General features: G+C 38.2%; 1 protein-coding gene across 1 annotated transcript in view; it reads right to left on the reverse strand.

Annotated features, from left to right (window-relative positions):
- Positions 1–16,823, reverse strand: part of ncam1b (neural cell adhesion molecule 1b) — a 68,169-nt gene that overhangs the window by 29,401 nt on the left and 21,945 nt on the right. Inside the window, exons 2-8 of the mRNA XM_070828838.1 lie at positions 9,958–10,032; positions 8,969–9,178; positions 7,363–7,506; positions 5,948–6,085; positions 5,465–5,582; positions 3,352–3,512; positions 346–488 (exon numbers count right to left, since the gene is read on the reverse strand). Of these exons, the coding sequence (XP_070684939.1) occupies positions 346–488; positions 3,352–3,512; positions 5,465–5,582; positions 5,948–6,085; positions 7,363–7,506; positions 8,969–9,178; positions 9,958–10,032 (989 nt within the window). The remainder of the gene's footprint in view (positions 1–345; positions 489–3,351; positions 3,513–5,464; positions 5,583–5,947; positions 6,086–7,362; positions 7,507–8,968; positions 9,179–9,957; positions 10,033–16,823) is intronic.

Consider the following 16,823-nt stretch of genomic DNA (forward strand, 5'->3'; position numbering starts at 1 on the left):
TTCTATGTATCACAAATTGCAAGCGAAATCATTTTTTTCATGGATTATCATTTTGTTATTGTCTGGCCTGCCATCAGACAAAATACACCACCATTATCGTCTTTTTTTCCCACAGTATTTTTAGTATGTGATTTTCCTAGTGTGTATTTGTAACTCAAAAAGGTTAGAAACTATACACAGTATAGTATGCAACTGGCAACTGGAACACAGATAATATCATTCTACTTTGCACCAGGTGTATTTCATTATCTCCAGGAGAAAATGCTTGCAGGACACCGGCCCTCAGGACCCCAGGCCTTAGATATTTAGTTTATACAGTGATCCATACTGCTTTTATTATTTTACCTGCTCTCCTTCAGTGAAGACGTGCTCACCGTAGCTCCAGCTGATTGCGGGAGTTGGATCTCCTGATGCCTCGCAAGTCAGAGTTACCTGCTCCTCCATCTCTGAAGTGCTCTGGTTCACGATGTATGTGATCTTAGGTTTGACTGTAGGCACAAAAACAAAGTCATCACAACCGCTCTCGCATAACAAGACAGGTGGGTGGTTTGGCAGCAGAAGTACAATAAGAAAAAGAGCAACTCTGTGCATTTGGGATGAGTTCAAAGGGAGGATGAGCATCAGTAGCTTGACAGGTGAGTGGGATTTCTATGGCAGCAAAACTGTATTTAAGGTTTTTCAGTCTCAGCAGCGGGAAAGTTATGATAACCATGTGTGAATCCAAACTTAATTCATGTAATCATTCATTTAGCCTATCTCAAAGGAACCGGTCTTCATTTTTTCTTTGCATTTGAGAGGACTGTCACGTAACAGTACACCTAAGCTAACCTGACAGCACAGCAGGGAGCCATAACTGTCACATGAGCGAAGCGGAGCAAATTGAAGTGCTACTTCCGAAGCGTGAGGTTGAGCATTTCTCTGTGCTTTCATATTTTTCCTTCCATTCCACGAACAGTGAATGCACAGTTCAAACAATACATTTGATAAGTGTAAGCCTATCCAATATAGTACATATAATTATAATGGCAACCTTGTATTAAAATGCTGTTACCTCAACCAAAAATAATTAAATAAACACAGGGAACAGCTGTGTTGTCATTCTGTCATGAATAAAAACATATCCTGAACACACCACAATTTGTTTGCACAGCCAGGGGCGTTACATACTGATGAGCAGGATTGATGGATTGTATGAACTCCGATGACTTAGCTGTTCCATTTGCTGATACTTTGTTTTGTCTTTACCACACTGGACCTGTTTTGTGGGATGTGTCAGCAAGTGAACGGAGCAGAGCTGCTTTGAGTATTTTGCAGGTGCACAACGTCTCTAAAAAGTTTCTGCTGCTGTCTAACAACTGAATTTAAACTCTAAACTCTAAACAGAAGCGAGAATCCTGCCTAAAAATTGCTGCCTCTACAGCTCCACACTGGCAAGCACTTTTCCCCAAAGATATTTATGCATCATGTACTTTCTGAATGCAGAGGTATCCAGAGCTCAGTTTGAAAGGACTAATTTGCTGATTTCAGTAGCTCTATTTAAAGCCTCTTAAACTCTATTTCCTCAGTCAGATTCTTACATGGGAGGTCATACATGTAGACAAAACTTTCTCCTTAAGACAGAGCAGTACTGGTTATTTCACATGACAGATGTCTGTGTTTCTTTTGTTTGCACTCTTCTCATTGGTTTTAAGTAGGTGATGTGTCCTTCCGTGCACCAACAAGAACATCTGAATGAAAATCGAATGATAGTTGAGGTTATTCTGCACTGTCAAACTGATCAAAACATACCCACACGATGAAACAGGGTTTTGGGTGTTAAACTCTTGATAAATTATACCTATAGCCTCAGTCTGACAGGATTAACATTACAGGTGAAGGCGGGGAATCAAATATTCACTGTGCTCTTCGATAATTTAACTCATCTCTCCGGACAGCATTTTAACCATATTAGCTGCTCCAGGGTGGCGCGGGATGGATATGAGGCAAAGATACTGCACGAGGCAAATTTGAGTCAAACAGTCTTATCTGAATAGAACTCAGTCACATCTTTAGGCACATTAGACTCACCCAGATATCATACAGAGCGATTCACACTCTCCAAGGACATCATGAATAAACGTCCAGAAATCCGCTTACAAGTCATAGAAAGAAAGACACTTCAGACCCTATGTGGCAATCATAAAACCACCAAGTAATCCAGAGACAGCTGTCTATGCATCCATGCGTAGCACTGACAGTTAATTCTGCATACTTTTAATGGTGCATCAAAAGTGAAAAACAAAAACCTTATTAGATCGACTTTAAAATACAAGGACAGGATTTAAATTACAGGAGGACCAGTGATTTGTAATTATTACTGAAGTGGAGGTGAAAATTTTACCACATACACACTCCAGAAAGGATTAAAATCACTGAACAGGGCAGGTAATGTAAAAAAAAAAAAAAAAAAAAAAAAAAAAAAAATCACTCTACCACCACTAGGGGAATAAATTGGGGCTCAAGAATACCTTTTACCCCCTGGAACATTACCTTTGATTGATGCTTTTTTAGTTGTATATATTGAATGTTATAGAGAAATACGTAAGATTTGAAACCACATTTTATTGGTTTTAAGGTTGTGCCCAGCTTTAAACATCTATAGATATCTATAAGTATCTAATCAGACTAGACTGACAGGAACTCGATATTCAGGAACTTATTCAGGATCAGGGGAAAAAAACCTAAAGTGGGAGTTTACCAGGAAATGCACGATTACAGCTTTTCCCACATTTGCGTAAGGAGACCAGAGCTTTGTGAGTGCAGGGAAATCTTCAAGGTAATGATTACAAAATATTACAAAGAGGTAAACAATGTGCTTTGAAAGCTGTCTTGAGGAATTTTATGGTAATTTTTTACCCGTTGAGCTCCAAAGAACCAAACCAGCGCAACCTCTGTTGTTTAGGAAAATAAACTGCACCAGCTAACTCATTGTACATTTAATTGACAGAAAAACTACTTGAACCGATATTGTGGTTGTGACTGAAATTATGGTCGTTGTTACGTGACAAAATATAGACAACAACAATCTAGTGGGCAAAAGTGAAGAAAAAAGAAAAAGACTTCAAAGAGTTCAGCCGAGCTCATCCCACTTGGCTAGTTCTCTAAATCCTTAAGCCTCAGCCTTACATGAAACAACAACAACCCACACTGAAACAACACCTCGTCTTGTATCCCTTAGAAAACAGACACATAACCATACTATTGTTCTTCTCCCACCTACATACACTTATACCTCATTCCCACACACTTGGAACATTTTATATTGTCACTTTAGTTCATGTATATATATGTATATAAAACATTCTGCCTTACCGAACACTCTCAGACTGAGTTCCTGCTCGCTTTCCCCAGCCTTGTTTTTGGCAATGCAGGTGTACTCTCCTTCATCCAGCTTGCTAACATCCATTATTGTCATCTCTGAGCCATCGTCATTAAAGCTGTACTTCTCTCCTGCTTCGAGAACCGCTTCATTCCTGTGAAAAACAAACATTATATCCACCTTTGCAGTCAATTTCAAACATAATTTTTTAAACTGCTCCATGCTATAAACCTTTCTTTAAAAAGATAAGTAATGATGACCGTCGGATCTTCAGAAAATTAACAGCAGTTTCTCAAAGCTTGAATGACAAATTGAAAAAGTGAGAAGAAGTGGGGAATTAATGAAAAAAAAGAACAAGTGAAAGCTAAAAATCTATCTACTATGTTTTCAGAAAATTAGGGCAGTAATGTTTTTCTTCAGAAATCCTTTAGACATTTAGTGTTAAGAGTCAATTTGAAGAAAACCTCTTCATGTATTTTCATTGTGCCCTAATGGATTAAAAATAGTTTATCTCCTTCACATGGCCGCCAATGGTGACAATGTTAATTGGCCTCTGGCCGTCTGATCATTTATTCTGGGTTTCAATACAGTTTTCAACAAGTTGCCCGTCCTGCTGCACAAATATGAAACATTATTTCAGCTTCAACAAAATACTAAAAGCAGGGGCCAGTAATAGCTCCCAGGCTGTGAGACTTTGTGTGACCCCACCAATCTAAGTTGTCTGCACAGCTTACTGCTGTCTTGGAAACAAGATGAACAGGAACAGTTGAACAAAGCAGGAGCCTATCAATGGCAGTATTCAGATACACAATAATGTGGCTATTGATGACACTCCAGTCCTCAGGTTTCACTGTTTTTACATGCACCTTTGATACTCTGTGATTAAGTATCCTATTGCAATGAATAAACCAGTTAGCAGAATAATAGCCTAGAGTGTCAGGTATACAGTGTGGCCTTCAGTTTGATGGAGGTTAACTGGTGCATATGGCCAGTGCCATTCCTGAATAACCAACTGTAAATATCACCTAGCAAACAAACCTCATTCCTAAGCTCTGAATAGGATATTCAGTACAGAACGAACATGCTATAATGTAGCCAATGTATTCTGTTTCAGAAAAAACAACTTCTCTTGACATCATTATGTAATGTTTGTATAATAATGTTATCTAATAATGTAAGTAATGCAAATGTGTCATTAAAGCTACAGGTTACTGATGGCTTCTACAATATAGCAGAACGGCATGTTAATTTAGTCACCAACAACAACCCTCATAATGCAGAAATATAATAAGCTATGAATGTCACGCTTAATTCTTTTTTCTTCTGTAGGAGGAAAGTGATTGTGTGAAATAATGCACTGCAGAAAACTGCAGTGAATACGAGGAAACTAAACATGTAGGAGAGACGTTTCCTTATTTCTAAGATGATATTAGTTCACCTATGGCTGGTCTACATGTACACAGCTCGTCATTTCTCATTAGCCTCGTCTCTATAGTCAACCATTCGCACTCTTTAAAACACTTGGTGCTGCCAGTGTCATACGCCATTTCTTTAGCCACACTAGCAGTGTGGATCTATGGATGTCAGTCTGTCTGTCTGTTGGTCATTCTGCCATGTTGGCCCCAACCGAAATATCTCAACAACTATTAGATGAATTGCCATGAAATTCTCTATAAATATTCATGATCTACAGAGGATGAACTGAATTGACTTTTCCACTAGTGCCACCAGCAAGTTGACATTTTTGGTTCATAATGAAATGTCTATGTCTGAAACAACCATCAGATGGATGGCCATTAAATGTTCTATAAGGCATAAATTCACTTATCACCAAGACAATAATTTCAAGGGTGATACAATAATATTCCAGTTTTAACAGGCAAAATGAAAAATAATCAAATAATGATCTCTACTTGTCAATTCACTGTTTGTTTATGTCTCACATGCAACACAAACCCTTTATTATTAGATTAAGTCATTCTTAATGTTTTTGGCGTAGACTTTTCTACCGATTAACATGCATTGTTTAAATTATTGGGGCGATGTGCTGACATCTGACAAGTGCTGCTGCAAATGTTGAAAGCATTTGTCTATCCAGAGTTGTACCTTGTCCAGGTCACCATGGGTTCGGGATAGCCATCAACGGCACAAGTCAACATGGCAGGCTGCCCGATATCCGCTGTGGCATTCACCTCTGACTGCCATACCCTGATGGTCGGGAGCACTGAGACAGATAGAAAAGGAAATAGATTATAAGAAAAATACATTGGTAGATGCATACATTGGCAGCCAGCCACATAGATACATAGCTGGAGGAAAAACAGAGACAGACTTAGTGACAAATTCAGAACATTTATTTTAGTCACACTCATTTGTGAGGCTCAGAAGTTGCAGGAAACAGACTTCATTAGCATGAAACATCTTTGATACACGGTTGCTCTGGGCAACGGTTTCCACATTGATGCTGAGCCTGGTCGCCTCTGAGGATCTACATCTTATTTAAGCGCCATGGGACACCTGCTGAACAAAAACATGCACACAGGGACAAAAAGGAAGAGGAAACAGTGTGAGGGAGAGAGGGCTGCTAACCATTCACGACGACCTTGATGATCCGCAGATCAATCTCGCCGCGGGCCATGAGGCGACCCTCGCAGGTATATGAGCCCTCATCTGTCTTCTTTATGCCACGGATTTGAAGGTGATTGTTGCTCAGTATCCTAAACCGAACTGAAAGGAAGTAGAAGATAATACACTGTCAGGTGTGTTATACATTTGACAAGTTTAAACTAGGCACTTAAAGTATTTGATAACAAACAGCTGCTGTTACCGAGGTTACGTAGCCATGTAATGAAACGCCATATATTAAGAAAATCGCCATGGTTGAGTAATTCAGACATCAGGATTCATCTCAATATATCTTACAACTTATCAACAAATCTCTGCATCATTATTACCAACGTTATGTTGAATTTATACATTTGTATCAAACCATTAGTCCAACTGTAATATGCAATAGTTTTGTCTGTCTGGGGGGAAACTGTTACATAACAAACAACTGAAAATACAACTCTGTTTTGGACACAGATTATATGTAATTTCCACTTCATCAAATTCATATCCGTGAGCATGCCCGACACTCCTTCCACTGGTTCCAGGAAAACAGAAACATGGCCAAAGCCCACAAGAGCTGCCTCAGTTTGGGATGAAATGTGAGCAGAATAAATGTAATAATGTAGTAATTCAAAATAATATTACAACCCACACACAAGCGTGTGTTATTATTTCCCAGTGAGCAATACTAACAATACCATACACATTATGATATTGCTCAGTGTCGGGGGTGAATAACAGTGAATCAATTGCATTTTCAGAATTCAAAACCAAATAAAATTTTGCTTGCATAGCATGGGATAAGCCCTGGAGGAGAATGGCAACAAAAGCATGCACGACCAATTTCAAGTCTAGAACACTGGTAAATCTGCATATCAATTATAGCCTGTTGTGCCTGTGGTTGTGTTCAGACTGTGTGATTTTTAAGTATATTATTTATATATTTATATATTTAAGTATACGTCCATGACAGTTACAATTAGCCACATGTCCTGGTTTACTTTTTTGTTTTTCGAAATGTGAGTTTTTCGACAAATCTTCACTCATACAAAACTGAAATACTACAATGCTGTTACTCTGGTTAGTTACACATCAGATTGTATGACTACCTTCTCCTGTGATACTTCCAATTTATAAACTCAAGACTGCAACTTTCACTTTTGAAAGCAATAACACAGGGAACACAATATGTTTAGTAATGACACATTTTAAGATTATTTTCAATATGATGGACTTCAAAGGGGTTTCATGCAAACCACTGTGCAAACTAGACCATAAAAACTAATTATCAAACAATATTCATGTATAGTAATTAATATTTATTATCATTAACAACAGTTGACAGGAGCTAACCACCAAATCAAGTGAAAAGTGAAATGCTTAGAAAATCTTACCATCCTTTTCCATCTGTATTTTTGCTCCTTTGTATTTCCAGAGGACAGTGGGCGCAGGCGAACTGATGACGTCACAAATGATGTTGGCGTTGTCTCCTTCGTTAAACTCTTGAGGTGAGGGTGCATTTGTGAAGGTGATTTTTTCTGGAATATTACATGCAAAACACTTTTTAATTCATTTGTATTACACTTTTTACTCTCAGCAAAACTCAATTTTCTTCATTGAGTATGACTGTTGGGGAGGAATACGTTTTTATTCATTGTTACAGATATAGACATTTGTTAAGCATTTTCTTCAAAATATTGTTCCACATGCAACAGGACATATTCACAATCACTCCAACAATTTCTTTTGCCAATTCACTGCAATTTTCCTGAGGAAAAATGTCAGACTGGAAGTGTTATTGGAAATCTGACCAATCGCTACACTTTTTTTTTTCTTTTTTTTTTTTACACCTAGAAGAACCAATTCTAAACCACAAACTAAATTCTGTGACCTTAACTGACCAACGTCTTTGCGCAGTACAGTGAGGATGACTTACTTTCACTCAAACTTGCTTTATCAGGCAGTGTTTTATATTACTGTGACTCTAAACAAGGTCTTCTGACTGAAGCATTTCTCATCTGAAGTAATTTATTAAACTAGTCAATTGGTAAATGAAATTTGTTTGGAGCTTTACTCTGCCTGGATGTAAAAGCACTAGCATTACCTTACAGACTCAACTCAGGGCACAAGTTACTACAACAAAATGACTTCTTGACTTCTCTGCTATGTAGCGACTGTCTTTCAACAAGGCTTAACTTATGAAGACATTTAGTCATATTGTGGAAGTACTCACAGTGTGTGTCTAAGATAAAACCTTAAGAAATCAGTGGTTATAATAAAAATAAAACTGCAGCTGTAACACTCATTGCCTGCTGGGGGCACAAGTGATGGAACTGCAGCAGCTGTTACTTTCTTTGACTTCAGGGGGTGACATTGCATCATTTCAATAAAAGTGCAGCTCCCATCTTGCTTTCCTTCCTGTGTGAGTTTGAGAGTTGAACAGTTCACATCAAGCCAGTTCCATGGAGTGCTTCTCATCCATAAATAGTTACATTTTCCCTTTTAAAACACAATTTTCTGAGCATTACTGAGCCAAGACAACATCATTACTGATCATATTAAACTGCTAAATGAAAAATGAAACTGCAATCTTATTTTGCAACTGACACTATACATTAATTGTCATATGCAATGTCTACAAGGGTGACCACTTCTGATAATAACCTAAAATGGGTACTGAAATAACAGGAAAAGTTCTGTTTGGGGGAAAAAAGGATTTCATATCTGATGGACATTTGCTGATGCTTGGCATTCATGGAAAATAAAAGCCATTACTCACATGAACTGCACAACAGACAGGATCATTAAGCAGCCCCCTAATGGTCTTCCGACCGTTTATTGAACTGATGAAAAATCCATCCTCACTTGAAAAGAAAAAGAGTAATGTGTTGCCCTTGAGCAGTCAATAAAATACTGCGTTCGATAAACAGGACTTTTTTTCCTTCTGTGCTCACACTATTCAATAATTTGGGGAGTGTATGGGGTCAGGAAAATACTTACGGAAGATTTTCACTTTGACTGTTGACTCCCCTTGCTGGTCTCCGTTGGTAGCGACACACTTGTATGTCCCTGCATTTTCAGCCCCAGCTTTATACAGTGTGAGGGTGGAAGATGACTCATCATTACGGGTTACGGTTATGTCTGGCCTGTTCGGTTCTATCCTGTCCCCATTTGGTCCAAACCAGTCTATGTGCTTGGCAACACCTACGACTGAGAGCACAGTAAAGAGCAGTGCATTAGAAAACCGTCATCTAAAATGTACACATTCAAAGTCAGCCAAGTTCACCAGGGCCCACAGACTGAATATTGTAGGTTGTTCATGCTCCTGCGTGGACGAGAGTCTGTGGTTTATTTATTTTAGCAGTTAGAAACAACCATGATGTCAGATTTCGTGTCATTTCATTTGTCTTGAACAGATGTGGAGGGCAACAGGAAATGCAGGACATTAGTTAAAGGGGTCTCATGCAATGAAGGTTAATTGTTGATTAGATTATAAGACCATTTCAGCCAAAAAAAAACCCTGAATCATGAGGATTTCACTAAGTGTTTAAAAGACGGCTTGTAAAACAATGTGGTTTTATGATAAAATCCTGCTAAATAGGTGTGGTTGGTATGTGAAGTGCTTACGTTAGGTCTCATTTTATCATTTTATTATTTGTATTTGGTCTTAGTACCAGTTATCTATGATTTAGTATCTTTTTGAGTACCAATTTTGTTTTTTGAGTTTTTTAAGTTAAGTTGATATATGAAGAAATTATTATTATGTATTTTGCTTTTATTACATTACATATTATTTTTGCTCAGAATACAAAAGGCAGACTTTTGCCTCTGTTGAATTATCTCCCTTTTCAGCGCCTTCTCTTTTCAGTAACTTTAGGCCATATCTGTAGAATACTGTCAAAATGGAGATAAAAACGGATGCAGGTTGGAAGCAGGTTTGAAAGTTAAAAATTGAGGTTGTCACAGTCAAGACAGTTTGATAAACTTACCTTCGCACATGAAGAACTTGGACTCTCCAAGACTAATCTCACCCTGACTTGGTGTGATCTGCACCTCCAGCGAAACTATATCAGAAAAAAAACACAATACAAAATCAGACACTTGGCAGCACAATAGAAGAATCACTGTTTAAGAATGCAGTAATGCTCAACACTGTTTCAACATTGAGAGACACTTAAATTATTGAAAGAGAACACACTGATGAAGCACTTAGTCCTGCAGATGTAGATGCATCAATGTGTATCATCTACAGTACAAGCAAGGAAAGAAGTATCCACCTGCAGGCAGCCTGTGCTACGACTGCAGGTTTTTATGTTTGATGAATTTATATTTGATTTTCTAATTACTGTAAATACTACTGAGCAAACTTTCATCATGCATCCTTTGTCCTCCAGCTATGAGAACCTAGCTGCAGTTACACAGTTGCAACAAGTATTCAACATAAACCTTCAAACAATCAAAAACAACAGCAGTTAAAATGCTAACCAAAAGTCAAGCATCGTTTCTCATTTCCTGCAAGTGGCCCAAATTACAGGAGCTACTGTTGTCCTTGCCTGCAGGTGGCGACACCCACATCTTTGCACGTATGTCAATATTTTTTGTGCGACTACAAAGGCAGCAGGTTACAGGAAATGTGTGGATGCACATGCACATCAAGAAACTGACTGTGCCAGTTTTGGCTTTGGTAGCCCTAACATGGACATTTCCTGTTCCTCTTTTGCCTGCAGTCTTCCTGTTCTTTCAAGAGGAATAACATCCAGTCAGCACTGCAATTATTCAGTTAACATTCAGTGGTTGGTAAGAGCAAATGCTGAACTGCCAGTGTACCTTAAGAGGAATGATATTTAACATGCTATATAAAAATATTATAAACCATGCAGTCTGTCTAGCAAGATAAATGCAGTGTGTTGCTCAGAGAGAGTCTCCACTTAATCATCGACCGGATGAAAAAGACAGATTTCTGTTATTTCTGACAGACAGAAGTATGGCCTGAAACAGTTCTGTGCTTAATTAGAACAAAGCTTCTCTTGTTTCCTGCAGAATCTCCAAAGGGGGCAGTCAAGGGTTCCTGTGGTTCACTAAGATGTGTGACTAAATGGGCCCAAAATCCAGCTCTATATTATGCATGACCAAGTCTGTGTGAATGTGTATGTACCAGCATCAGTGTGCACACACACTGGAGCTTAAGGCAAGAATGGGCAAATATTGTTGTCAAGCAACGAAGACACAGAGGACGATGACGTCTGAAGATGGACTGAAGTCGATGAGCAAAATTAGCAGGTAATAATACAGGACCAACTTTGATCATATAAAAAGATAATTTAACCTTTGTCATAATATAGTCAAAAGGTTAAAGACCAGTGCTAAACCCCTTTTTAATAATCTGTCCTCTCACCTTTGTTTACTTCAAGATGTAACTGCTTACACATTGTCCTTATTTTGCAACATTTACTCCGAGTTTTACCAGATTTTTAATTAAAACTTTTGCCTAGTTCTTCCAACAAATTTTAATTTTAGGTATTTTAAGACTTTAAAAGACTTTAACAAGTGACCCATCTCAAGTGAATAATCGATTCATAGCTTCAGGTCTTAATCCGTCAGCATCCCAGAATAACAAACATGGTCCTAATAACTGATACTGAAAAGGCTAAGTCTAAAAAAAAGGAAGCTCTATATCAAAATTAGTGTAACTGTGAGTAACAGTAAAGTACTAACTAGTACCACTACTGGGTTTCTACTGATTATGAGTTAAGTGCTGATTATGACCAAACAAAATGATAAATCAATAAATCGATCACTTCATGTAATCAAGCCTAAAAAATGTATGACGTCCATTGTCAATTAAACATTCATCTTCCCGAGACTGATATAAAGGTGATGTGTTGAGTGACATCAGAGTAGCAGTGTTTACAAGAAATTGATTGTAGACTATGAAAATCACTGTATTTTTCACTTTTCTGCTGTCAGATTATCCTTCATTTAGTCAGTTTAAAGTAACACAATGTGCTATAATTGACTGCATGCATGACAATTATTCAGTTGTTTGAAGGTTTTATTTTTAAATGAGCTTAATTGTTTAATTTTTTCAGCAGGAGTTGATGCTCAAAGTGAAAAAACATGAAAACCAGGCGTCAAAACCCCTCACATTTTATTTTCATATCAACCACCAACTAAAACAATGTTATGCTAATTTTATGGGTAAGGATTTTGTTTTAATTGGGCTGAGGAAATATGAACGGTTGGTATTCATTTAGTCAAACAAACAGGCAACTCATTTGCAGAGGAAGCATGATGGTGATGATTATTCAAGTCAAGGGAAGTTTATTTGTAAAGCCCATTATCACATTCAATGTTGAAAGCGCTTTACATCAGCAGTGGTTCCCAGCACAGCCAAGGCTATTTAGGCAGACAAGGAAAAATCGTAAAAAACATGCTGCACGTGGGTCCATTGATGATTGAATGAAATAACCTCTATAAAATAAGTCCATGACCAGATCCAGAATCAGTTCTTCACATGTTCCAGGTCAGAGAGGCCACATAGGTGGCGTGGCAATCAGGGAAAAGGGTGAAATGTGGGACAGTCGGTGTGTCAGGCATACTGACTGAAATAGGCCGACTGAAATTCTGTGTATTTTATGTGGTCCTGGAGTGTTGAAGTGTTAGCTCATTTTGTTCAAGACACTTATTCCCCTTGACAATTTTTGCTGGGAAGACCCTTAGACAAAAATGAAACAAGACTGGCTGGATCAGGATTTACTGTAGCTTCTGGAGGATGCATAAAAATGCAGAGGTTGCAGAATCATGCAGAAATACACTAAATGAAAGTGATGCGTTTGAGGAGCAAATTAAAAGCAGATCCCAAACTATAGCCTCCACATTGACCATGCAGTTGGATCAGCACCTCTCTAACGTTTAAATGAAATTGAGCATTAAAACCTTTGTGGGCAGAGGATTTACTGCATTAGTTTTGGCTGGATGTACCTAATACACTTGAAATTGCAGCTACAGTATACTCCCCACATAAATGTCTAAATAAGGGAGAACAAGTATTATAAATTAATAACTGATGAATTGCCAACATGAGCAAAAACACATGGTAAGTAGTGAATGTTGAGACACCAAAAACTCTCATCTAACTGGACTGGTTGTGTGCACTGAATTAGTGTCACAAAGTCAGAAAGCAGCGAGCCTGATCCTAAAACCTGTCAATGTACTTAAAAATGCTTCTCCTATATAAATCCATTAATGCAAAACTGTTCTCACATCCTTCAAGCAAGCGGACATTCAGAGGGATGAAGGTCCCACCGGGAATTTCCATCACACGATCCTCCTTCCTCTGCACTGTCTCTCACCAAGTGTTTTTCTCCTTATTCAGTAGAGTATTAGAATACAATAACAACATACCTGCACAGTCTGGGAGTTTTCCGAATTAAACTATCCTGTAGCCCAAGCACTAATTGGTTCCCTAAGAACGAAGTCAGAGCAGTGGCTCCTCTTCACATATAGTTATAAACAAGACACTATAATTGCTCTCCGACCAACAGCTCACTTTTCATATATTAAGGGGGCTAACAAGCTACTGTAGCTCTAGTTCAATTATAGGGCAAAAACTCTTTCGAAGCAGGGGGCGTCCAAATTACAAGCAGCAGCTGTGTGTCCTAGAAAAGTAATCTGCATGCGAATCCCTGGTGACCAATCCATTTTCAACCTAAGTCGGACTGAGACTGCATGGGAACCTCCACATCATAGAAATAAACATGCACTGTAGATAAGAGAAGAGCACATCAAGGGGAGAATCATCTATACAGTAGGCACACCTTTAGCCATACCTCAACCTAGGCAAAGTTTTTCAAAGCAAAAATACATCTTTGCCTGAAGATCAATTTTCAAAAACAGTTTACTGATGAACGCAATGTTTTTTCTTTATTTTTCTTTGGCAATGTTGATGCGTTGGTCAGTCGATCCACACTGAAATATCCTAACAACTACTGGGTAGATTACAGTTGTACATATATTCATGGTCCACAGGGGATGAATCCTACTGACTACTTACCTATCCTAATCTACTTCCCACCAGCAAGTTTTCATTCATCCAGTGAAAAATCTCAACATCTACATGAAAGATTGGTACAAATGTTTTTTTTTTTTGTTTTTTTTTACAGACAGACATTCATGTTGTCAGACATAATATCTCAAAATCATTGGTGATCTTTTCCCCACTGTGCTGTTCACATTTGTGGTGAAATGTCTCAACAGCATAAAAGCTGAGGATTTAAATGCCAAATATATTCTTGGATTTGTTCTTTGTTGTCATGCTAAAAGCCCGGCTGTTAAACTGCACTGCTATTTCTGTGAGCTGCTATCTGCCAAACTCAAACTCTTTAACCTACAATAAAACTTACTGTATGCCTTGAGTGGGAACAATGTTCCATGAAAGAGGAGTTAAAGTATGACTATCTATTGAAACTGGAACAAGGACTTTAAAATGAGCAGAAGGGAAGATGGCCCTGAGAGCATCAGAAGGTGCTATGTACCACTAATTGGCAAACCAAACCTGAGGCTTTTAAAACTTGCATACAAACAGGAGTAACATGCCCAAACCTGTGCCAAGTTTCCTTGTTGTTAAGGCCCTCAACACTAAACTGGTTGAGAGACCTACAGAGAAATAAACATTTCAAGTAGATAAGAGTGACCTAGTTCTGGGAAAACATGCAATCTCCCCGCAGTTAAACTTGACATTCCATATTAAAATGCCTCTTCAGACTTCAGATCTGCATCCAAAAATTTTGCTTAAGAAAAAACTGAAGTGAAATGAAAAATTAAATCGCCTCCCCACCACAATCAGCCTCATGGACATAGAATGCAGAGGCCTGACCACAAGCATTAAAGACGAGGTTTCGCTCTACTTCTGAGCAGCTTTAGATTCCATTTCACATCATTAATTCTTAAGACCAAGGAGAATAATTAGATTTAGTAATGTCTGCCTTTGAGGCTTTGTTTGAGGCAAATATGGTTAGAATCCCAAAATCCGCTGCCAATAAATGAATGAAGAATGCCGGTCTGTCTCTAAATCTGAGCAGCAAATTAAGTCTTATTTACAATCGCACCATGTGTTTAACTTGACAGATGAAATATGAGCAGACAATGATGGTCTACTTTAATTTTACCAAAGCACCGAAACCACAAGCAATAAATCTAATTGTTGGTCTATTTTTCTGCATCCAAACAGAAAAGCATGAGGAGAATTTGAAATCTACACAGGGACTGTAGCTCTGAGATTAGCAGTTCATTTGTGACGTAACATTTACTGTAGCTGTGGGCAATGTCACATTTGGATGCAGGCTGATCATGACTATAGGAGACAGCTTGCAGTGTCAATAATTCATGTCTCTGTAGGTCAACAACAAAACCCTAGCGTTACCTTAGTGTAGTCTTAAAGCAATCTCATTAGATTTAAAACAACATGGAGTAGCTTATTATTACCCATTATTAGTGGTAGCATACTATCTTTTAGAGTTTATGTATCTGCTGCTTCTTAATGCAGGTCGTAGCATGATACAGCAACAAGCTAAATATTTTGTGCCATTTATCTGAGCGTAGCTGTAGTTTAGGACCAGAAATGTCAGCATCCTTCCCAGTTCAAACTACTGTAGTGTTTGTGTTTCTATTTCAGGGTCACGTTCAAGATTTCTTCAGTGCAGCCATAAGGCATTGTACAAATTAATACCACTGCATACACATGTGGTATGGGTGTGTTTGTGTGTAGTGACAGTGGTGAAGGGGGGTTATTTCATGAATGAAAATGATGTACATTGATGTCCTTGGGCTAAAGTAATCAGTGGTTGCTTAAATAGCCTCATTTAGCCTAAACCCATCCTTTCCAACTTGGGTTGTATATCAAATTTTAATTCCCCTCAGGAATACACCTACTTTTCTACAGTTATGTTGGAAGTGACTGATAAGGTATGAAGAGCAAGGATACCATATAGATGGGAATTTATGCAGAGCTTGGCCTCTTTCCCCTAGACTCTGTAGTTATCTTAGAACAACACCTCGGGTCCCACAGCCTGTGCTATTGGATGATGTAGTAAGCCTCGGCCCAAGCCGTGACTCGCTTCACTTGGCGTGCGGGATTATGCTCATTATCTATTCTGCCAGAGTAAGACACACACACACACACACACACACACACTTAAACTTTAAGCCTGCCAAATTGACAGTTAAGTTATAAATCTTTGCTTAACTATCTGTAATCTAAAATAAACAAAATAATCTGATCTGTCCTTCAAATTAATGGTATGTTAGCCAGTAGGGCTGAGAAGAGAAGATATTTTTATATTATATATTATTATATATATTATATTATATATATTTTGCCAGTATATTGACAACAGGAGTTTCACAAAAACAAAATAGACATATCTGTGTAACGAAAACAGTCAAATATAAACCTATAAAAAAGCAAATATATATTCTTTATATAGCAGGAAACAGACCTACACTGTATTTATTTATTGCATTGACAGCTTTCAGTTTCACCTAGCTTTGTGGAGCACTTAAATGAGGAAGAGTGTGTCAAAATGAATGGAGACTGAGCCTTTTTAACACACACACACACACACACACACACACACACCATCATGACCTCATGTGCCACTCTTTCAATGTCAAACAGCCTTTAACTGTAAGCATCTGAACAGCTGAAAAGCAAATCACTTTAGAGTTTGTTTGTCTGCAGGAATAAAGAGCGCCTGCATTAGCAATGTGCCTCTGTGTTTATAATTCATTGCAAAAGACTGACCGACAGTAACTCACACTATGTAGCAATGTAATTTGTCCCATACGCTCTAGCTAA

The sequence above is a fragment of the Pempheris klunzingeri genome, chromosome 4 (assembly GCF_042242105.1).
Source record: "Pempheris klunzingeri isolate RE-2024b chromosome 4, fPemKlu1.hap1, whole genome shotgun sequence".
Taxonomy (NCBI): domain Eukaryota; kingdom Metazoa; phylum Chordata; class Actinopteri; order Acropomatiformes; family Pempheridae; genus Pempheris; species Pempheris klunzingeri.